Source organism: Peromyscus eremicus, chromosome 10 (genome assembly GCF_949786415.1).
Source record: "Peromyscus eremicus chromosome 10, PerEre_H2_v1, whole genome shotgun sequence".
NCBI classification, from domain to species: domain Eukaryota; kingdom Metazoa; phylum Chordata; class Mammalia; order Rodentia; family Cricetidae; genus Peromyscus; species Peromyscus eremicus.
In genome coordinates, this window is record NC_081426.1 from 68,750,338 (window position 1) to 68,773,845 (window position 23,508).

General features: G+C 42.8%; 2 protein-coding genes across 2 annotated transcripts in view; one reads left to right on the forward strand and one right to left on the reverse strand.

Annotated features, from left to right (window-relative positions):
• Ppat (phosphoribosyl pyrophosphate amidotransferase) overlaps positions 1-8,468 on the reverse strand; it is a 37,413-nt gene extending 28,945 nt beyond the window's left edge. Inside the window, exon 1 of the mRNA XM_059276051.1 lies at positions 8,214-8,468. Coding sequence (XP_059132034.1) covers positions 8,214-8,341 — 128 coding nt within the window. The 5' untranslated portion in view covers positions 8,342-8,468. The remainder of the gene's footprint in view (positions 1-8,213) is intronic.
• Paics (phosphoribosylaminoimidazole carboxylase and phosphoribosylaminoimidazolesuccinocarboxamide synthase) overlaps positions 1-23,508 on the forward strand; it is a 36,155-nt gene that overhangs the window by 10,681 nt on the left and 1,966 nt on the right. Inside the window, 9 exon segments of the mRNA XM_059276050.1 lie at positions 3,878-3,943; positions 3,945-4,028; positions 9,059-9,125; positions 14,341-14,538; positions 16,766-16,944; positions 18,497-18,676; positions 18,780-18,893; positions 19,501-19,584; positions 21,986-22,166. Of these exon segments, the coding sequence (XP_059132033.1) occupies positions 3,878-3,943; positions 3,945-4,028; positions 9,059-9,125; positions 14,341-14,538; positions 16,766-16,944; positions 18,497-18,676; positions 18,780-18,893; positions 19,501-19,584; positions 21,986-22,166 (1,153 nt within the window).

The following is a 23,508-nucleotide window of genomic DNA, read 5'->3' on the forward strand; positions in this document are numbered from 1 at the left end:
TATAAAAGGAAAAGGCCCCACAAATTAATAAGCTGTAAAATTTGTTTTCTTCCAAAGGAAGATAATAATGAGCGTACTGTTTTAATAAGTCTGAAGACAGGCTAAACTCTGAAACCCTTTTAAAATTATGCAAATTAAAATTCTAGAATGAAGCAGCAATCTGGATGTGACAACTCATTCCCTTCGGAGGCTGCGGGAAGACTGTTGTAAGATGAAGTAGAGCTCCAGGCCAGCCTGGGACAGAGTGAGACCCTGTCTTAAAAAGCAAAAAACAAAACAAAAAACAAAACAAAAAACTTGAGCCAACCAGATACTTTGATGCAATATAGAAAAGAAACCCAAATATGCAGACGTTCAAGTTCCTTACATAAAAAGGTATAGTATTTGTATATAAGCTACACATACCCTCCTATATATTTTAAACCATCTCTTGATTGCTGATAATATCTAATCCAATAACTGCTATGAAATAGTTACACTGTATATAAGAAAAAGTCTCCCCAGGCGGTGGTGGCCCACGCCTTAAATCCCAGCACTGGGAGGCAGAGTCAGGCGGATCTCTATGAGTTCAAGGCCAGTCTGGGCTACAGAGTGAGTTCCAGGAAAGGCGCAAAGCTACACAGAGAAACCCTGTCTCGAAAAACCAAAAAAAAGTCTCAATATTATTATGGTCCAGCCTTATAATCTTCTTCCTAGGAGCCCAGAAGAGAAGCTACGAACGGCACTAATAATTTTCAGGAAAAGAATCTAAGTACACCGAGCTCTTTCGTCTGTCTACTTTATTCCTCTGGGATACAATTCTATCTACACAGCTTCAGTTCTGTTCTCATGCCTAGCTCCTTTCTTGCCTGATTTTCCTCTACCTTTATCTGCTGTCCCTTCTAAGTTCTATCTTAATTCTCTCATCTCAGTTCTGCCCCATCTTGGTCTTTCTCATCTCGTTCTTCCCCATCTGGCTCTTCCTCATCCTCCATCTCATTCTTCTAGCTCTCCATCTAGTTCTCCAGTCAAAATCCTCCTCAGACTCTGAGGTTTACAGTGATATGCCCATGCAATAGCAGTGCTCTAACTAAAGCAAGGTCACCAGACTTGAATTCTTACAGGGTCATAAAGGCAGACAAGAGTTTTCCTCAGGCAGTGACCATCCCAACAGGGGAGTGGTAAAGAAGGTCAACTAAGCGCTAAAATCCGTTAATATATCAGAAAAAGGGAATTTATGTGTTCCAACTACATTCCTAGAGGTGGTTGGGTAAATGTTGGGAGTCTATAATGTTAATAGAAATACCATTAAGGCTATATAAGAATAAAAGAGGGTCTGAGCTTAATTTACCTTAATTCAGGAGATCATTTGGCCTTAGATGCTTGATAGGTATTTCAGATAAAATACACTGTTGTGAGTTCTTGGAAGCATACATAGCATGGAAGGAAATCATTGCAGGAATCGGCTAATATATATATAAAAGCTAAAATATCACCAAGACTTCTTAAGCTACGGCTTGACCTTTGGAAAGTCCTTGACCTTTCCAAGTAGTAGCTTTTGTGATAGTAGCTGAATTCCATTACATTTTCCTGTGGCTTGCAGCAAAAGTTTAGTTAAAAAAAAAAAAAAAAAACTTCCAGTATTTATGGGTTGAAACCATGGATACAGAATGCATATAGACAGATGGCTGACTATATACAGGAAAGTACACAGGACTGAAGAGCAGAAAAGCTGTGTTCTAGTCTCCCTCTGCTCCTAATTAGACAGCATACTCATGTGACCATCACCCAAACCAAAATATAGCGTATTACTAGGCTAGCACTCAGGAAGCTAAGGTAGAAGGATCACAGTTTCAAGGCCAGCCTGGGCTACACAGCAGAAGTATGTAAAACAACAAGAACTAAAATATCAGTGTCAGGAGTGGTCGTCACGAGCTATTGCGGGCTGTGATGCAGATACAGCTTATAGCAATTGATAATTCAGATGTCAACCCACCAGAGGTATCCTTCTCTGATGGGGTAACCCGTCTAGCACTGTTTACGGATCACTGACTCTGAAAACTGTTGCTTCCATCTGTAATTTCTTGTGCAATAACAGCTATAATATCTCCCCATTTACTATGCATTTTCATGTAATGTACACATGTAACCTCATGATTACATCTCAATCTTACGGGCGCACATATTTGTGGATGGTCTAGAAGACGACTTCTCATTTAACTGTTGAATTGTGATGAATAGAAACATACTAAATATGCTTCATAACTAGCTCTATTGTTCTGTGTGACTGTTAGAGGTCTGTGCTCATCTTTAGCCACTGACAGGGCAAACTGGCCAGACAAACCTTCACAGAGCGGAAGGGCAGGTGTCTAGCCTTGTTGGATCTAAGACCTTCAGAAGATTTATGGCAAACTAGGGCAATACTGCAGGTATCTGGCCTTATTATAACAAAGTCCTTCAGAGATCAACAGCACCTGTGCTGCCATAAGCTTCCTCAACCGGCACCTCCCCACTCTGATTCAAAAAGCAATTAATTAACACTTTGCATATACTTCCACATCAGTTTTTAATGCAAGATTTTAGGCTCAGTAGACTGTTTAGGTCCTGAGATTCAGATGATTATTAGGAAAACTGACTAACCATATCTGGATATTATTAATCACACTTAAGAAATGTGACATAGTACACGTGGTTTTTTTGCCTCTTCCTTAGATGTCTCATCGGTTCAGTTTCTTCCTTTTGTAACCCTTGTAACTATCCCTTTAAGAGTTGAGTCAAACTTTTATAACCTGCAGCTATAGTCAGTCACTAATTAAACTAACCAAGCTTTTGCCACGTGACTCTTTATTACATATACAAGGTATGCTTGTCCCTCAGAGTTTGCTTTGTAGTTTTTTGGTTTTTTTTTTTTATGACTAACAAGTTGTTAATGAATGGCTATATATAGGCTTGGGAATTTGTAATGGGTAGAATAAAGAGAAGAAAAAAGAGGAAGAAGAAATAAAAACATGGAGCAGTAAAGAGTACAATAGAGTAAGACCACTTTGCCAGTGTGTGTGTGAAATTATAGAAATCTTTCAATCTTCACTCCTGAGAAGCATTCTCTGAAGTTACCCTGGGTAGTGGCTCTGTGGGCTGGACCTTGAGGCTGCTAAAATCAAGCATATAACACCCGGTAATGGTAGCAGACAACAATGTTACTAGTTCCTCTATTTTGCTATAGGCTGTACTTTTCATCATTATTTTAGTGCCCTGCTATTTATAAAAAGGCTCCGTGATGTAAAACAACCAGGCTGTGATACCCTGGCAGCAGCCTCCTACATCTAATGTTTACCAAGTCTCTTGATTGGCTCAAAACACTTTGTTGAGTGACTGACCTGAACAAGAGTGTATGCTAAGAGCTATGATGAGCACAGCAACAAAACAGCCTAATGATGCATTTCTTGGAATACATTATCCCCGTGCTTAAGAGGCATGCAACAGTATTGGAGAAGAGGAAACTTGATCCCCGACCCCCACTTCCCAACTCTTTTAGTAAGGTGAAAATCTACTCCTTTTTTTTATTTCTAAAATGTAGGTCTGATGAGTTGTCCCCCACTTTAACCTCCAGCGAATCTGTCACGAAAAAGAAATTGCCACAAGGCTTAACAGCATAAAAGCATTATTCGGAACCAACTACATCTCAACACTAGAACTTTAAAATTAAATACTTCGGTGTAGCCAAGATATGAGAAAACACATCTAGAGGTTATGAGAATTGCCCAAGATGAAGCTGGTGTTTCATCTTCATGGTTAACATCACCAACCTTTCTTTAGAATCTCAAACAAGGTCCCTGAGAAGCTCCTACTGTGTTCCTGAATATACTGCTTCCCACGGGGGCCGTTTTTCCCTACTGAGTGCTTTTCTGGTGCTGTTGCTGAACCAGTGTCTATATCTCTCAAGAAAACTTCTCCTGAGATCATTATAAATAAACCAGTTTCCTGAAAGCTTAACAGAACTAGAAGATTCTACAGAATGTTTCTTCCAACAGGACCCTCAACTTCATCAGGTAAACTTCAGAAGTTTTTAGAAGTCTAAAAATATCTATTAGTTGTTGGTTTTGATTCCTGTCCTGGTGCCTTGGTAACTCACTGACATAAGGCACAATCATCTCCTATCTAACAAAATTCACCATCTATTTTCAGTTACTATAACAAAATACAACAGGCAAGGTATTTTGTTTTTTGGTTTGGGTTTTCTTTTGGTTTTTTTGAGACAGGGTTTCTCTGTGTAGTCTTGGCTATCCTGGAACTCACTCTGCAGACCAATCAGACCTTGAACTTTAAGAGATCCGTCTGCCTCTACCTCCCAAGTGTTGGGATTAAAGGCGTGTGCCACCATGCCCAGCTAGGCACTTTGTTTCTTTAAAATGGTTAGTTTGGTTAGATTGGGAGGCTGAAAGTCCATGTTCAGGAAGTCCCACAGTTTAGCTTCTGGTGAGGACCTCAATGTGGATGACTCCATGGTAAGGGTCAAGATTAATGAGGAGGGAGGAAAAAAGGGAAAGCATAGTTGGACAGAATGCCAAAAGAATTCAAGGGTCAGGCTCACTCCCATAATAACAACTTGCTCTCAGAGAACTAACGCAGGGAGACCACCATTAATCCACAATACCCAGCCACTCACCTTCCTGCAAACTCTCTCTCTCTCTCTCTCCTTTTTGGTTTTCAAGACAAGAGTTTCTGTGTAGCCATGGCTGTCCTGGAATTACCGCTGCACACCAGGCTGGCCCTGAACTCAGAGATCCGCCTGCCTCTGGCTCCCATCTCTTAAAAGATACCAGTAGAGCCGGGCAGTGGTGGCGCACACCTTTAATCCCAGCACTTGGGAGGCAGAACCAGGTGGATCTTTGTGAGTTCTAGGTCTACAGAGCGAGATCCAGTAAAGGCGCAAAGCTACACAGAGAAACCCCATCTCGAAAAAAAAACAAACAAAAAAAGATACCAGTAGAGTATTGCCACACCGAGGGCCACTTCCCACACACAAACCTTTGGAGGATAAACCATATCCACACTATACAATGAACCTTTAAGTAGGGGTTCATGGCATGTGTCTAGTAATTCCTTTTATGGAATTTTAAATAGGTCCAGCCCATTCTACTCTCCATAAGATATGAGGATGACTTAAAGAGAAAAGTCATCTACTAGAGATGTCTAGTTTGTTCAGAACTCTGCAAACTACCAGACCTGATGTTTTCAATTTATTTGAGTACATCCTCATGTGATAAGTAAAATTGGAGGCTTCTACAATAAACTACCCCTCTTATGAAGAAATAGTGTCTATAATTCTACTATATATCTACATATGGCCACTTTTCTAGGTTTCAGGTTTTAATATTCCCATATTCAATGCCATACATACATTAGCTCTTGGGCTGGGTGTGTAACTTGGTGGAACAGTGTGTGCTTAGCCAATGCAAGGCTCTTGTACAATCCTGAGCACGCCTTCCCTCAAAACATATTCTTAATTTTTCTTTGACCCCGATCTGCTATTTTAGCGTATACCTTCTAAACACAAGGATGCTCCACTGATTTTTCAATTAATGTCAATTCTACCAAAGTAAGGACCTTTCACTAATTTAAAATTTTGCTTTGCCTAGGATCCGTAGTGAGAACTAGGTAAACCTCAATGATGTCATTCTTAGTCAAGAAAATCATAAGTTGTTCTCTAGTACATGAATACCCCCAGAAACTAGCTTATCGTTGCTGATCAAAAGAAAAAGAAATACCACAGTCCTATTTTCAGCACTAGTCTCCTAACAAAGACTTGCTTAGTTTAATTAAATAGCCATCCTAATAAAGCAATTCCTCTCTCCCTCTCTCCCTCCCTTGGTAGCGAGACTCCTCTGTGTTATTGCCGACGCTGACGCTGAGATTATACTCTCCAGTATATAATACAACCCATTGACACCACTTATCTTTATTGTCCTTACATTATCTAATCTCACAGTTCCTTCATAGAAGAGCAACTATAGCAAACATAACATAGGGCATGTAACTAGAAATCAAGTTGTACTGAGACAGGGTTTCCCCCTGTAGCTCTGGCTGGCCTAGAACTTGCTCTGTGGCCTCAAACCCAAGAGATCTGTTTGCCTCTCCAGTGCTGGGGGATTGGGGCGTGTGCTGCCACATTTGGCATGCTCAGTTTTGAAAAAGCTGCCTTTTCCTCAGCACATTTAAAGAGCTACGAACACAAATGAAAAATGAAGGCTGAGGGAAGCTTTCTGAGTAACGGACCAAAACGGTGCCAATAGATAGGAAAAAGATGGCGTCACTTTCATCCACTGTCTGACATTCCCTAGGTCCATTCCCACTGCTCCTAATGGTATTCAAAATATCATCTAACAGTGTTAGAAACTACTGCTCCTCAGAATCACACAACCAGACTTCTATTTCTCTTTGAAAAAAAAAATTTTTACTACTAAGGACTGAACCTAGGCAAGTGTTCTACCATTGAGCACATTCCCAGCTCTCAACATTTTTTTAAGATTATAATCATATCAGTTCCCCTTTCCCTTCTACCCTCCAAATCCTACCACATACCCCTTCTTTTTCATTAATTGTTGTTACGTGTGTGTGTGTGTGTGTGTGTGTGTGTGTGTGTGTATTTCTTGTATTTCTTTTTTTTTTTTTTGAGACAGCGTTTCTCTGTGTAGTTTTGGAGCCTTTCCTAGAACTAGGTCTGAAGCCCAGGCTGGCCTTGAACTCAGAGATCTGCCTACCTCTGCCTCTTGAGTACTGGGATTAAACGCGTGCAGCAGCAGCAGCAGCAGCACCACCACCACCACCACCACCACCCCCAGCTGTGTGTGTGTGTTTATTTCTAAATTCTCAAATTGAACATGCTAAGTTTGTGCATTTTTAAAATGAGAACTCTATTACAAGGTCAACTCATAATTATTCAAGACAGCTACTCAAAGTAAAAAAAAAATTGTGTTGATTCATTCTACATGTTTTTTTTGTTTGTTTTGAGACAGGGTTTCTCTGTGTAGCCCTGGCTGTCCTGGAACCTGCTCTGTAGACCAGGATGGCCTTAAACTCACAGAGATCTGCCTGCCTCTGCCTCCCCAGTGCTGGGATTTAAAGGTGTGTCCCACCACCAGCACCCGCTCCCAGATGCTTTTTAGTAAACAAGGAGTACACAGAATGCGAAACTCAAAACAATGATTTGGGGCTGAGGAAAAAGCAAAAAGCCTACTTGTAAGTTAAGTTTGGCAAGGGAAAGGTAATCATTAGGAATGCATTTATACATGTGGCACCCACATTGCTGATATTATTGCCCAGGTCTGTTCTAGAAGTTGTTGCTACTGTATTTATTGTCTTGTGAAACGTTGTGATACTTTGGGGAGACATGCAAATCCTAGTTTGTATAATTTTGTGGTAAGAAAACGAAAGATTATGGAAGCAAACTTTTTTTTGTTTTGTTTACTTCGAAGGCATATCCCAATTTTTCCAAGTCAATATGTATCTTGACATCAAGCACTACTCCTCTCCCCCTTTAAAGAAGGGAGTTCGCCATTGGCTCTTACTATTTTCATTTATTATATTAAAGCTTTACCAATCAATCTTCGCCCTATGATTTGAGTTAACGTACATGAAATCTACTACTGTGACTCGTTTGGAATGTGTACTAGTCCTATTTCCCTGGATCTGAACTCTGGATTCCCCAAATTCCCATAGCTGTAACCACTTTCAAACTCATAACCCCCAAACCTATAACTGCTTTCAGGCTGACAATCTGCTCAATAGCTCTGCCCTTGCAAACAAAGATTCGGCAAGCTGGAGGCCACGCGCAAAAAAAACTAAAATTGTTGGAGGACCTTCACCAGCCACCACCTTACAGAAGCTTATCTCAAGAACAGTTCTAGGTTCAAGGAGATCTGAAGGATTCCTTCCCAACCCGGCTAGTGTAAGCAAACTCGAGCATAACGAACCCGCAGGAGAGGTGCACATTCTTGGAGTTAACCAGTAAAGAGCGTTTAATTTAGGGAGGAACGCGACAGGCTAGGTTAATGTCTATGAGGCAAGGTGTACCCCACCCCCACTGGGTCAATGCCCTGAGCAGGTACTGGTCCTGATTCGCGAGATCCAGCCTCCTAGTCCTGCGGTGTCCATAGCTCCTGAGCTGAGAAGCGGCTCGCGGAGCTGTGCAAAAGACTGGCCACTCCACCCCCACCCCTCACCCTGTTGCTCACCGGTGCTGCAGCCCCACGAGTCCCAGAGTGATCACATGTGGCACATCTAGCTGCGTGGGCCACTCTCCAGAAGCGATGCATCCGAACACGCCACATTCCTCACGGATCCCCGACTCCTCCAGTTCCATGGCGCCGCCGAAAGCACGTGGAGGGACCTGCTGCCGCGGCGTGGTCCGAGCGCCAACCAGCTGTCCGCTCCTCTCTAGCGGGCTTCAGAACCTCTCACTACTGCCTCCTCCTTCCCCGCGGGCTAGGTTCTCGCTACTGCGGCGGCGCGCGCCTCCCCAGGGGGGCGTGGCCAGTTCGGCCTCCAGCGCCCCGCCAATCAGCTACCGCAAGGGACGGGGCGGGGCTATGGAGTTAAGGGGGTGGGGTCAGTTCTCCGCGGGAGAGGTCAGGAGCGCTCGTCTTCCTGCACGTGGAAGTCTCCGTTATCTTCCCGCTCCGAGACGTAGGTGATGAGAGGAGTTCATGTAGTGGTGTTTATCCCTCAGAAGATGTGAGCCGTGCGTGCCCCTGGTCGCACGCTTTCCCCCGGCCGGCGGGACTTGGTTCGCTCCGACCCAGAACCCTCTCCCGGCCGGCGGGGGCTGCAGCCTGCGCGCCACTTTCCGCTGCTGGGAACTACGGCGCAGGGCCGCCCGGAAGCGGGGTCGCGTCAGCGCGCCTGCGCGGCGGGAAGCCCGGGGAGGCGATCCCAGCCCCGGGCGCGGCCAGCCCAGGACTTGGCGGTCACCTTAGGGCAACACAGACGGACCCGTGCTAGCGGCTCTGTCTGGGGGCGTGTCTGTGCGTTGCACCGCCCTTCCTCGCTCCCCTAAGCCTCTGATCCCTCTTGTTTCCAGAGCGCTGGTTCTCTTTCCCGCGCGGGCTACACTTCCGTCCCACCGCGGATAATGGCGACAGCTGAGGGTGAGTAGCCGGCTTTTGGACCCGCTAGAGTCGCCCTATCCCCCAGCAGGAAGTTGGCATGCTTGGCGCGGACACGTGCAGCCCCGGGGTCGGATTGCAGCCTTCCTGCTACAGTGTCCTGCTCGCTACCCTACGATGGCGCCTGGGTCCTGGACCCTGCACACGTGGTCCAAGCGCTGGGAGACGGGCATGGGACCCTAAGCACTCCGGGCCTCCGGAAATACCCAGAAATGGCCCCGGGACTGGAGGAAAGTAGCAGAGTGGGAAGGTACTCCGGAGGAGAAATGGCCAGATAATAACGAAGTGCCTAGGAACTGTGATAGGTAAACAACCAGGAAAATCTAGCAGACTTTTTCAACCCAAGTCTTGTTTATTCTGGTAAGATTAATACACCAATAATCTCCTTTGCCGTAAGGTTAATAGTTTAATAATATGACTGTAAGTCCAGACTTTTTGTTTTGATCAAGTGCTAGCTAGATTTGTGGTCCAGGCTTGCCTAGAATTTCGGGTTACGGGTGTGGGCGAGTACCGATCGGTACTAGCTGGTAGTCTTTGATTCCACGATAACTTTGGAGAGCGTCAAAATCGAAGGCAAACTAGTTTATCACTTTTTGTTTGATAGATTTGGCTAATTACGCTACCATTTTGTCTCTGCATGGTAAGAGCCTCAGGAAGATTGGTTTGTAGCTTTTATAATAATAAAATGCTGTCTTGGACCACAACAAAAGTTTCTAGGGGGCTGGAGAGATGGCTCAAAGGTTAAGAGCACTGGCTCTTCTTCCAGAGGTCCTGAGTTCAATTTCCAGCAACCACATGGTGGCTCACAACCGTCTGTAATGAGATCTGGCGCCCTCTTCTGGCCTGCATGCATACATGCAGACAGAACACTACATAATAATAAAAAAAAGTTTCTAGGTAATGAAGTAAATAGTTTGGGTTGGTGCCCCAGCACGTTCTTTCCCACTTATGAAAAACAAAACAAAAACAACGGTGCTACAGCTTCATAAATAGGGACCTTGGCCCGGAATTTTTCTCACATCAAGGTGCCTAAACTTCTAAAAATCTCTAGAATCTTCCCCCTTCGGTTCCATATCCCCCCCCCCCCCCCGCATTTATATGTGTGTTTATGTGAGTGGATGCTATGTTTGGGCATGCTTGAGAAGTCTGGAGGGTATCTGGTCACCTGGAACTGGAGTTAAAGGCCTTTTTAATAGATACGGCTTTTGTGCCTTCTAAAAGGCCCTTTGTACTCAGAAACTTGCAGTGTGTATCCTTATTGGACAGCACAGTGCTAGGATTTTTTTTTTTTAAGACTTAAATTTAAATTCCATGAAACCGATCTCAGACTTCATCTGTTTCTGTGTGAATTCACCCATTTATGGGGTTGGAGTGTGTGCGCGCGCGTGTGTGTTGGTTGGTTTTGCAACATGGTCTCTGTATAGCCTTGGCTGGCCTGGAATTCCCAGGACCTGCTGAGATTAAAGGCACATACCACCTTGCCCACCTGGCCTATTAATTTTCAACAGTCATTTTGATACTTGAAGCATATGCTTCCTACATGTTTTTTCTTTTTAATTTTTTTTTGTTTTTGTAGTTCGTTTCTTAATTCTTGAGGTTTGATTATAGCGGTTTTCCTCTCCCTTTCCTCCTTCACTCTCTCCCACAGACACCCTCCCACTGTCCTTAAATTCATGGCCTCTTTTTCTTAACTGTTATTGTGTGCATATGTTTATCTACATACATATGTATTAAATATAACCCACTCGGCTCTTATGTTATTTGTATGTCTGTTTTCAAGGCTGAACATTGGCACTGGGCAACCAGTTGGTGTTGGGGAAGACCACCTCTCCTGATTCCAGCTTTCCTCAGTTGCCGGCAGCTCTTTGTGTAGGGTTGAAGCCCCATGAGCTTTTTCCATTCATTTTATCGTGTCCGTCGGTACCCCTCCTTGTTCAGCTTACATTTGGACAGTCATGCTGGTGAGACTTTATGGGTGTAGCTTCTGATGTTGCCGGGAGACATGATCTCAGCAAACTCCCTGCTCCTCTGCCTCTTACAGTCTCTCCGCCCCTTCTTCCACAGTGTTCTCCAAGCCTTCGATGCAGAAGTGTTTTCACAGATGTATTTATTGGAACTGGGCTCCACACCTATATTTTTTATGCCCATTGTTTAAAATCACTAAAGATTACATGATGAGTATATAGGTTTGGGTAAATTTTAGAACAATTGGTAGAAACTTTTAGTTTGCTCACTTAATTTTCTCGTTTTAGTCTTTTTATTTTGTGATTCGGCCCAGGCTGGCCTGGAACTCATGTGGCAGAGTCTGGACTTGCATTTTGCTTCCCCGTCCCAAATACTGGGACTAGAGGTGCCTGGCTTCATTTTAGCCTATTAAAACTTGTAGTTTTAAAAAGATGTTTTATTTTGCGTTTTTCTTTAATGTGTTTTGCCTGCATGTATGTATGCATACCACATGCAACGTGTGCCCCTGGTGCTGGCAAGGGTCAGAAGGCATTCGAGTCCCTTTAACTGGAGTTTAGAATGGTTGTGAGTAAGCCACCATGTGGGTACTAGGAACTGAACCTGGCTTCTCTGCAAGACAGCAAGTGTTCTTAATTGCTGAGCCGTCTTCTACAGACCCTGTTTTACTTCTGGTGTGGATGTGTGCGTGTGAGTACAGGTGCTCATGGGTCCTGCCTTGGAGCTGGAGTACAGGTGAATGTGAGCCACCTAGTGTGGCTGCTGGGAACTGAATTTGGGTCTTAAGCAAGAGCGGTTGCACTCTTGACTGCAGAAACACCTTTCCAGCCCCTTTGTTTTCCATTACTAACTCTGTTCTTTTAACATACTGAGTCTGTCCACTGCTCTTTCCTTAGTACTTAACCACCCCCTGGTCCTCAGGTTAAGTCTAAACTCAACATGGCTGATGAGAAAAATTAAAGAAGTTGGAGTTCTAGAAAGGAAATAGAGAAATAAATTTAGAGCTCAAAACTAGAGCTATAGCCTACAGGGCTTTTTAAATTTTGTTGATCCTTCTAGACATTAGGTTACTACACCACAGTGGAAACTGTTAATCAAATTATTTATCATTAGACAATTTACTAGTTGTCTACGTACAATCAAATTTAGCTAGATGAAAAAAAAGAAAAATTAGATGTGTTTAGTGCTAATTAGGATTGTGATCCCAGATACTGAAAGGCAAATAGATTTGAATGGTGTATTGAGTTTTTACAAGATGACCTCTTTACAGTTTTAACCACAAGAAAGATTGAAAACAGATCACTTACAGGGAGATATATATATATATATAAGAAAATTATCTCTGGGGAGTTTGGAGGAAAGAGTCAGTATACTGTGTGGGTAACAGGTTGTAAAACTAATGTTTCAGAAATCTAGTTTGGTCCAGGCCAAAGGTCAGTTCACCTGTCTCCCTGCAGTCTCCCTGCAGTCCGTTTCAAGAACACGGAGCCAATGCTAGGCCATTGGTTTCCTTCTTGGACACTCGTTTTCCTGTGGCAGCTGGTGGTGTGACGTAATCAACTCCTGTTTAGTTTTTACAGGCAGGGTCTCACTGTGTAACTGTCCTGGAGCTGCCCTGTAGAGCAGGCTGCCCTCCCCGGCTGACTCTCCTAACTCTATCCCCTGCTGCTCTGACCGCTTCCAATCTACACATAACTAGAGCACCAAGTGCTCGGCCACACTGGCCTGCTCCACACTGGCATTACTTGGCCTTGCCACTTTTAATTACCTCTTGGTGAGTTTGATCATTTTTCAGGGCTCCATGGAACTTTGTTCTAGGCTTCTCTGATGTAAGTAAGGGGACCCTGCTGTGAATATGGGATCCCATAGTCTCTATTTTATTCTATTATGATTTCTTATTTAGTACCAGCTTCTTTTAAGACTCTTGGGTCCCTTGAGAGCAGAAGCCAAATTTTGTTTGCTGTTGAGTCCATAGTCCTGGCATACAGATACCCTGGAAAAGTACTGAGGGTAAATATGTTGTGGAAACATGAGAAGCAATTCCCTATACCTTTAAACTTTGGTTACTTTTCATTTCCATCTAGATCATTCTAATGTGGACTCTAGTGTTCTTTAGGTACTGAGATTGACATTAAGATGAGATGCTTTTGCCTGGTCTGGTGATGCATCCATCTTTCATCACAGTGAGGCAGAGGCAGATGGATCTCCGAGTTTGAGGTTAGGCTGATGTGTCTACAAAGGGCAATCCAGGCTAGCCAGGGCTATGGAGTGAGACCCTGTCTCAGAAAAGAAGAAAATGCTTTTGTATTCATTTCCTGGTACTTCCTTGCAAACTCAGTGACGAGGAGAGGATACTTAACTGGTGGCAGAAGACTGAGAAATAATATTCTTCCAGATGGCTAACTAACCCAAATGTAAATAGAGGAAAGCTTGCTGTTGTCTCCATGCCTAGCAGGAGTCGGGTGGGGCTAGCTTCAGAACTTAATGTCATAAAAATGTCTTGGTTTGGGAGTTATTTGTTTTTCCTTTGCTAGACTTTCAACCTAGACTTTTAGACGTTCTGCAAGCTCCGCTGTCACTACCTCTACCACCTGTCAGGTTTTTAGATGAGTGACGCAGCCTCTTACACAAGAAATTATTCTGAATTTTCCCATTTACTTTGTTAGAAAAGTCAGGAAAAATAAAGCATTTTTCTCCTGTAAGTTACTTTAAATAATGTATTGTACTTGTGTGTACAAAAATACTATGGTTACATTAATTTTAATTGTTTTGGTTCAAAGACAAGTTGATAGTACAGAAAGCATGGTGTTGATATCAGAAGGTTTGGGATTATTTCTAGTTCTGCATATACTAAATGTGTGACCTCAACTTCTGTGAGCCTTAGTTTTCTAATCTGTAGTTAATACAATTAAACGAACAAAGTTATGTGATGATACCTTGAAGAGTATAAGGCTTATGCAAATGGTTTTTATTTATATTAATCACTTTTTATGCAGTGATTCAACGTTTTAGCTGATTTTTTTTTTTCCCTCGAGACAGGGTTTCTCTGTGTAGCTTTGCACCTTTCCTGGATCTCGCTCTGTAGACCAGGCTAGCCTCGAACTCAGAGATCTGCCTGCCTCTGCCTCCCGAGTGCTGTGATTAAAGGCGTGCGCCACCACCGCCCAGCTTTAGCTGATTCTTTAATATTGGGAAATCTTCCTGAATCGGATACAGTTCTGTTTTATTTCCACAGTACTGAACATTGGGAGAAAACTCTATGAGGGCAAGACGAAAGAAGTCTACGAATTGTTAGATTATCCAGGAAGAGTCCTCCTGAAGTCCAAGGACCAGATTACAGCAGGAAATGCAGCTAGAAAGAACCACCTGGAAGGCAAAGCCGCGATCTCCAACAAGATTACCAGCTGTATTTTTCAGTTGTTACAGGATGCTGGTGAGTGCCTCCTCTGTGTCTTTCATATACACCAGTTTTCAGGGGGAGAAATTATTTGGATTAAGAACACGTTATGCTTACCCGTGTATTTTATTACTTCAAATGCGGGTAACTGGCTCTTTCTCTGGGTGTTAACCTGTTTAGGAAAGTCTCACAGGCTAAGCTGCACATACTAAAATCAAGGCAAGAGCTTTTCAGGTTCACTGTTACAGTTTACTGGTTTGGAAGTAATGGTGTTTAAGTTCAGAGAAACCTTAAGCTGGGGATAGCTCGGTGATATAGTACTTGCTTAGCTTGCACAAAGACTGACGTTCAATCTCCAATATTGCCCACAGTCTTAGTTACTTTTCTGTTACCATGACTGAGGCAACTTATAAAAGAAAGTATTTAATTTGGGGCTTATAGTTCCAGGGAGTAGAGTCCATGGCCATGATTGGGGGTGGGGGTGGGGGGCAGGCAGGCCAGGCCAGGCAGGGCACTGGAGCAATAGCTGAGAGCTTACACCACAAATACGAGGCACAGAAAGCTAACTGAGAATAGCTTGGGCTTTTGAAACATCAGAGCCATGACAACCTCATCCAACCAGGCCACACCTAATCCCAAACAGTTCCACCAACTGGGGACCAAGCATTCAAACCCACCTCCCACAAAGAAAAGAATTTAAGAAACTAACAGTTTCCTACAGTCATCGGTCAGGTAAACCACTGGTGTAATTTCCCTCTGCAGGGCAATCTTTAGCCTTAGGGAATTTAACTCTGAAAGAAGCCTTCCTGGTATTAGCAACATCAAGTCATAACGGAGTGTACTCCCTGGAATGCTGCACAGTTGTTTCTTTGTTCTGCCTACTTTAGACAGTACAGATTGTAGGTCCCTCTTCTGCTTATAAACGCTGAGAAGTATTTGAAGATAGCAGCTGTGCCTTCCTGCCCTGCTGTTCGAAGTATAAGTGACTGGGCTGAACTTAGGACAGAGGTCCACCTTTTGAAAAACTGAAGGAAGACTTTTCTTCCAGTGGATAAGTTAGAAGATTGTACGGAATATTGCAGTAAAGGGAGCCAGTTAGGATTTTTTTTTTATTATTACTGTTTATTGGATCTTGAGGTTTTGTTTTCCAAGTTTATGTGTATGTGTTGAAGTGTGTCGGGGATGGGGCACCACATGCATGCATGAGCTCTGGTATACGAAGAGGGCATTTAGTCCCATAGAACTAGATTACAGGTGGTTGTAAACTTTGGTGAGGATGCTAGGAACCACACTGAGCTCTGCAAAAGCAATGCTCTCAACTGCAGATCTGCCTCTCTAGTGCATGATGATATATTTAAACTATTATCAGAGAGGTTATTAGTTTCCAAAGTCACAGGTTCCATTCCAAACAGCTCTTTGGCTTAGATTTTCAGTTATAGTCAAAGAGAAGAGAATGGAAGAACACGTGATGGATGCTTTCTCAAGGACATTTAACATTAAAAGAAAAGCTATCTTCAGGATTTAGGGCTGTTCTGATTGATACTGAACTGTAGAACATGAGAATTCTGTAGTCAGGTTAGCTTTAGAGGTAACTTAACACCACTCAGATGATTTATGTGCTTTCTACAGTTAGATAGTCGGTAGTATGGAGGGGAGAGACTTGGTGTCCTTAGAATACACTGACTACCTGGAGGGTAAAACACTCTGAACTGGACTTTAGACCTGGTGTGTGGTTTGCCATGTGATATGAAAATGAAACTGTCGGCTGTTTTGATAACTAATAGAAAAACATTTTATTATTTTAATTTTAATTATGTATGTCTGTGTGGGGGTATGTGCATTTGAGTGCACCTGCCATAAAAGGCCAGAGGCATTGGATGTCCTGGAGCTGGTTATAAGGGTCATGGGTGCCTGGAACCGTGGTCTTCTAGGACAGCAGTAAGCACTCTTAACTGCTGAGCCATCTCTCTAATCCCATGGTGGGGGTTTTTTGATGGGTGTTTTGAGATGGCTAAGCAGGTAGAGCACTTGCTGTGTAAGCCTAACTTGTCTGAGTTCTACCCCCAGAAACCATGTACAGAGGGGAGAACTGGCTTTGCAATGTCTCCACGTACAAAAACACTCACCCACATACATATATGTGCATCAGAATAAATTGAAAGAGGAAAGAAAATTAAAGGGTGAGAACTTTATTCTTTAGGGTCTTACTTACCTTTAAAGAAAAATTTACTGCTTTTCTCCCCCTTTTATCATCAATATGTAGGTATCAAAACCGCTTTCACCAGGAAATATGGGGAGACTGCTTTCATTGCACCCCAATGTGAAATGATCCCAATTGAATGGGTGTGCCGAAGAATAGCAACTGGATCTTTTCTCAAAAGGAATCCTGGTGTAAAGGAGGGATATAAGTTTTACCCACCAAAGGTGGAGATGTTCTTCAAGGTGATTGCTTTCGTGACTTCAATCACAAACTCAAAATGTTAAACATTATTGAAACATCTGATACTGCAATGTGCCATGCTAGAAATTCATGTTGATAATATATGCTTACATTAGCAATGATAAGTCAGGTTTTAAAAAGATTTAGTTGCGTGGTGAGCCTTGTGATACACACCTGTATTCCTGCCTGGTAAGCAAGGGATGAAGGCAGGAGCTGTAGAGAAGACTCCACGGTTAAGGTATCTGCTCTTCCAGAGGACCCGAGTTTGATCCCAACACTCACGTTGTGGCTCACAGCTAGTCAGCTCCAGTTCCAGGGATGTCATGGTCTCTTCTGGAATGCAGGCACACACACATGCAGGCAAAATGTCCATACCTTACTTAGAAATAAAATGTAAAGGAAAGAAGGGGCATAGAAAAATTACTAGTTCAAGCCCAGCTTGGGCCATCTAATGAGACACTGTCCATAAGATTTTTTTTTTTTTTTTTTTTTTTTGGTTTTGTTTTATTGATTTTTCGAGACAAGGTTTTTCTGTGTGGCCCTGCCTGGCTATCCTGGAACTCACTCTAGACCAGGCCTTGAACTCAGAGATCCGCCTTCCTCTGCCTCCCAAGTGCTGGGATTTCTATAACTTTAATCATAATACGTACATGTTATACAATTAACTGCTTAAAAATGCAAATACACATGACACAAATACATTTATACACATAAAAATTGCTTTACAGGGAGAGGATAAATTTGGCTTGAGTATTTCACTACCTAGAATGAGTTGCGTATCTAAATAACTTAAAAGAACTATTAAAAGTCAACAAATGAGGGACTGGAGAGATGGCTCAGCAGTTAGGAGCACTCGCTTAAGGCTCAAGTCCCAGTGCCCACACGCTGCTCACCTCTGCCTGTAACTCTACTTCCCAGTGCCCACACGGCTGCTCACCTCTGCCTGTAACTCTACTTCCCAGTGCCCACACGGCTGCTCACCTCTGCCTATAGCTACTTCCAGCGTGTCTGCTTCCCTCTTCTGGCCTCCATGGGCACCAGGCACGCATATGGTGTACAAATGGCGAGTTATGTGCGAGCGAAGTGCACATAGTAGGTAGTCAAGTAGTCAAGTTAAGGCCTGAATGGTGGTTCAGCACCTGCTACTCTTCCAGAGAACCAGAATTTGGTCTCATCTGCACACATGGAACACAACACACAAATGAAAATGCAAGTTTTTAAGTAGATAAACAAAAATAATTACTTGAATCATAGAGTATTCTGGGAGAAAATTAGATTAAAAAATATCAATTCTTCTCCCCCGCCCCCCCAGATAAGGTTTCTCTGTGAAGCCATGGCTGTCCTAGAACTAGATTTGTAGACCAGGATGGCCTCAAACTCAGAGGTCCACCTGCCTCAGCCTCCCGAGTACTGGGATTAAAAGCATGTGCCACCACTGCTTGGCGAAAATTTCAATTCTTAGGAACACATTCAAGGCAAAAGAGGACTTTATTTTTTCTGGAAAGTTCAAAATTCGAGGTTTAAATTAACTGTACTGCTATGTTTTACTCTCAGGATGATGCCAATAATGACCCACAGTGGTCTGAAGAGCAGCTCATTGCTGCAAAGTTTTGTTTTGCTGGACTTGTTATAGGCCAGACTGAAGTGGACATCATGAGTCATGCTACACAAGCTATTTTTGAAATACTGGAGAAATCTTGGCTGCCCCTTAACTGTACACTGGTCGATATGAAGGTACTGATAAAATAGGTTGTAAAAATGAAGGATGTAACTAAGAAATGTCTGTAGTAGTGTGTGCTTCTTTCAAATCATTTCCTTGGTGATATGCTGCTTCTAGATTGAATTTGGTGTTGATGTAACCACCAAAGAGATTGTTCTTGCTGATGTTATTGATAATGATTCCTGGAGACTTTGGCCATCAGGAGATCGGAGCCAGCAGAAAGACAAACAGGTATGTAGTGCTTTGAGCTTACTGTCTTTTGTAAGATCAAGCTGTGGTAGTGGTGAGGGGGAAAGAGGATGTTAGTCTGGTTGATTGTTTCATGTTTACCTTTCAAAATCATCTCTCTCTGCTGGAGATACAGCACAATGGCAGGGTACTTGCTTAGCACACACAAAGCCCTGGATTCAACCCTCAGTACCAAAAAGTAAAGGTGAACAGAAATACCCTGTGGTCATAAGGAAAACTTTTAACCTACAAAGCAGGTTTTGTGTTTGTCATCTTCAGATTCTTAAACAGTAAAGGAACAAGTGTCCTTGTTTACCTAATAAGTATCTTCACAATATCAAAACTAAGTGCCAGATCTGGGGCCCTACACACCAAGTCTTGGGGGGCTTAAGTCAGTTACTTGTAGTTGCTAATGAAGAAAGCATTTGACCTTAAATTAAAGGCGAAACTTTACTTTGCTGCTGAACTTTTTCATTGAAAAAAACATTTGTACATCAAGGTACATTTTCAGATACATGTCATTGTGCATACTTGTCATAAGCTCTACTTAAGGAAGCAAGTGTTTTAAGATAACAGAGAAAATTATTTTCTAAACTTTCTTATTTTCTAGTCTTACCGTGACCTCAAGGAGGTAACTCCGGAAGGACTCCAGATGGTAAAGAAAAACTTCGAGTGGGTTGCAGATCGAGTGGAGGTAATTCTTCTCTAGTAAACCTGCAATAAAACATTATGTTTTTTATTTGATGACATCACTGGGCTGAGGAATTGGCTCAGCAGTTGGTAAAGGGTTTGCCTGCTCTGCAGGCATGAAGACCTGGCTCTGATTCTCCAGCACCCATGTAAAACACCAAAGAAAATGCCAGATGCGGCGGCATGCATTTGTAATCCCAAGGCAGGAGGACCCCTGGGCCTCCCATGTTGGCCAGCATACTTGACAAGGTCTAGGCCACAGACAGTCCTGTCTCTAGAAGAAAAAGAAAGGAAAAAGATAAATAGAGAGATATGACTGGCAAGATGGCTTAGTGGTTAAATCACTTGCTACTACACAGGGAAAAAAAGCTGAATCCACAAAGTTCTCTGACATCCACATTTGTGTGGACATACATACACAAAAATAAATTGAAAATTTGTAAATTAAAGAGAAAATTGGATGGTGCCTGAAGAACTTCTAAAGTTGTCTGCTGGACTCCACACGTTTATACGTAGCAAAAACAAAGAAGTGTTTCAAGCCAGGTGCGATGGTGCATGCTGACAGTCTCAGCTATTTTGGAGGCCAAGACATGAAGACTTTCAAGTTCCAGGCCAGTGTGGGCAACCTGATTAAGTGAAACTGTGCAGGTGGTTGTGAACGGAGGTGGAGCTTTTCTGTCCCAACCACCTGGTCCCAAATAAACACACAAAAGCTTACATTAATTACAAAATGCTGTCCCGATAGTTCAGGCTTATTACTGACTAGCTCTTACGTTTAAATTAACCCATTTCTAATAATCTATATGTATTGCCATATGGTCCGTGGCTTTACTGGTCCTCTGGCATCTTGTTTCTTAGGCAGCTCACTGGCATCCCTCTCAATTCTGCCCTTCTTCATCAGAGTCCTCAGTTGGATTGTCCCACCTAACTTTATCTTGCCGTGCTATAGGCCACACAGCTTTATTACTAACCAATGAGAGTAGTACATATTCACAGCATACAGAAGGATCATCCCACGGCGGGTGGTGGGGGGTGTTTCGTATCTTTTTTCAGTGAGTTTGTAAGAAAAGAACATGTTTAGAAATGGCCCCAGCCATGCTACCTTACGAGAACTCTGCTGTTCATCATCCCATTCTCAGATTCTGGTGTGGAAACCTAAGATCCTGTTTCTAACCCCTGTGTGTCACTTGAATTTTTATGCTATTACTACTATGAGTCTATGAACGCTGAATGGGATTCGTATGAGTCATAATCACTTTTTAGAAGGTTGTTTCCAATTTATGTATTATGTATATATAGAGTTCAAAGCAGCCAACTAACAAATTTATAACCTAACCTAATTTGGTTGATTGTGCATTAAAAGGTTCAACAGAATATGCTGAAATACTTTGTTATTCTCTAAATAGTAAGATGCTTATTGTCATCTTCATTAATTAGTAAACATAATTTGTCTCGTAAAAACTCTTTTATCTGTTGGCAGGCAGGTAAGGTGGTACACACCTGTGATACTAGGACCCAGAAGGCGGTAGGATGTAAGTTTGAGGCAAGCCTGAGCTACATAGCCGGTCCCTATCTAAATTATATATATATCTAATATATATATATTAATTATGAAAACTTTCATATAGAGGTTTGGGATGTGTTTTGTGTTTTTTGAGATAGGACCTCCCTTTGTAGACCAGGATAGCCTCCAACTCCCAGGGATTCACCTGCCTCTGCCTCTTTGATGTTGGGATTAAAGGTGTGTGCCACTGTGCCTAAGATTTTTATTATTATTTTAATGATCTGCTTAATTTTGGTCTGTTCAGAAAGAAAATGTCAACTGTGCATGGTAGCACACACTTTTAATCCTAGCACTTGGAAGGGAGATAGGGCATACATATCTCTGAGGTTGAGACCAGCCTGTTCTACATAGTGAGATTTGTCTCCGAAAACAAAACAAAAACTCCTTGTGCTGAGGATGTAGCTCTGTTTACAAGTGCTTGCCTAGCATGCATGAAGCCGCAGGTTTGATTCCATCCAGGACTGCATAAAACCAAATGTGATGGTAGACGCCTGTGATCCAGCACTCGGGAGAGTCAGGAGTTGAAGATTATCCTCAGTTACCTGTGAGTCCCAGGTCAACCAGGGCTACATAGGACCTCAAAAAAGGAAGGGAGGGGACGAGGGAATGAAGGAAGTGAAGGAGAAAACAGAAAAACCAGCTGTCTGGGTACTTGGGAGGGAGAGAGTCAAGAATGAGTGTCAGGAATTGGTGGTCCGTCCTCAGCTATGGAATGCCCTGACTCGGCACCCCTACACACACACACACACACAGGAAGGAAGGAAAAGAAAAAGTACTCTGTTGCACTGACTGCTGTGGTACCCATTTTTGTCTTTTTCATACCTCTGTGTTTCTTCTCCAGTTGCTTCTGAAGTCAGACAGCCGGGGCAGGGTGGTAGTGCTGATGGGTTCAACTTCGGACCTTGGGCACTGTGAGAAAATTAAGAAGGCCTGTGGAAATTTTGGGATTCCATGTGAACTTCGAGTAACATCTGCCCATAAAGGACCGGATGAGACTTTAAGGATTAAAGCAGAATATGAAGGTAAACTTTATAAATAACTAGAGAATTTCAGCTGTTTCTGATTTTGGTAAAAGTTTTTTTAAAGATTTATTTAGTATACAATGTTCTGCCTGCATGTATGTCTGTCTGCAGGCCAGAAGAGGGCACCAGATCTCATTACAGATGGTTGTGAGCCACCATGTGGTTGCTGGGAATTGAACTCAGGACCTCTGGAAGAGCAGTCACTGAGCCATCTCTCCAGCCCCTTGGTAAAAGATTTTAAAATGCATTTTTTTTTTAATAATAACGTATAAAAGAACCTTTCCATATTTCCAAGGAAAATCATGTAGCACACCTATACTTTTACACTTATCTCCAGGGATGCATTAGAAAGGAACAAGGGAAAAGAACTTAAAATACAGATGTGGCGGGGCTGGAAAGATGCCTCAGTTGAATTCCCTGTACCCACATCAGGCAACTCAGAACTGCCTGTAATTCCAGTTCCAGGGGATCTGACATCCTGTGGCCTCTTTGGGCACCTGCATGCATGTGACACATACAAACTCATGCAGGCACACATACTTATATTTTTTTATCTTTAAAATTAAAAAAAAAAAATGGCTCATTGATTAAGAGCACTCACAGCCATCGGTAGCTCCAGTCCCGGGGATCCATTGCCTTCTTGGCCTCCAAGGCCTCTGCACACATGTGCATAGACTTGGAGACAGAACAGCCATACGTGTAAAATAGAAATTGCAAGTAAAACCTTTTTGGAAAGTACAAGCATGAAAGAAAACAAACTACACCTGTAAGGACAGGCGGTCTCCTTGTCTAGTTAGCAATGCTCCTGGAGCATTGTTTCTGTGTGTTCCCAAAGAAGGGCCTCCTGCCTGGTGGTGGGAGGCCTAAGCTCAAGCAGCAGAGCCTCTCTGGTATCTTGTCAGCTTTCTTGGAAGGAAAGAAGAAATAAAGCTATAGCTTCAGGAGACAATACATTACATAGTTGACCGGCTATCATTGATCTAAAATACTGAAGTCTGTATTCAAGAGAATACTTTTCTTAACTGGAAGAAATGTTGGATGATTCTCTGAGTCATTACTACTGAAGTGTGGTTAATAATGGGAGGAGGACCGGGCGGTGGTGGCGCACGCCTTTAATCCCAGCACTCGGGAGGCAGAGGCAGGCGATCTCTGTGAGTTCAAGGCCAGCCTGGTCTACCAAGTGAGTTCCAGGAAAGGCGCAAAGCTACGCAGAGAAATCCTGTCTCGAAAAAAAATAAAATAAAATAAAATAAAAATAATGGGAGGAGGGCTTCTGGTCCTTTTAATAAGCTAATGAAGGTTTAAATTCTTTCTCCAGAAAGGCGGACTAAGTTGTAGTATT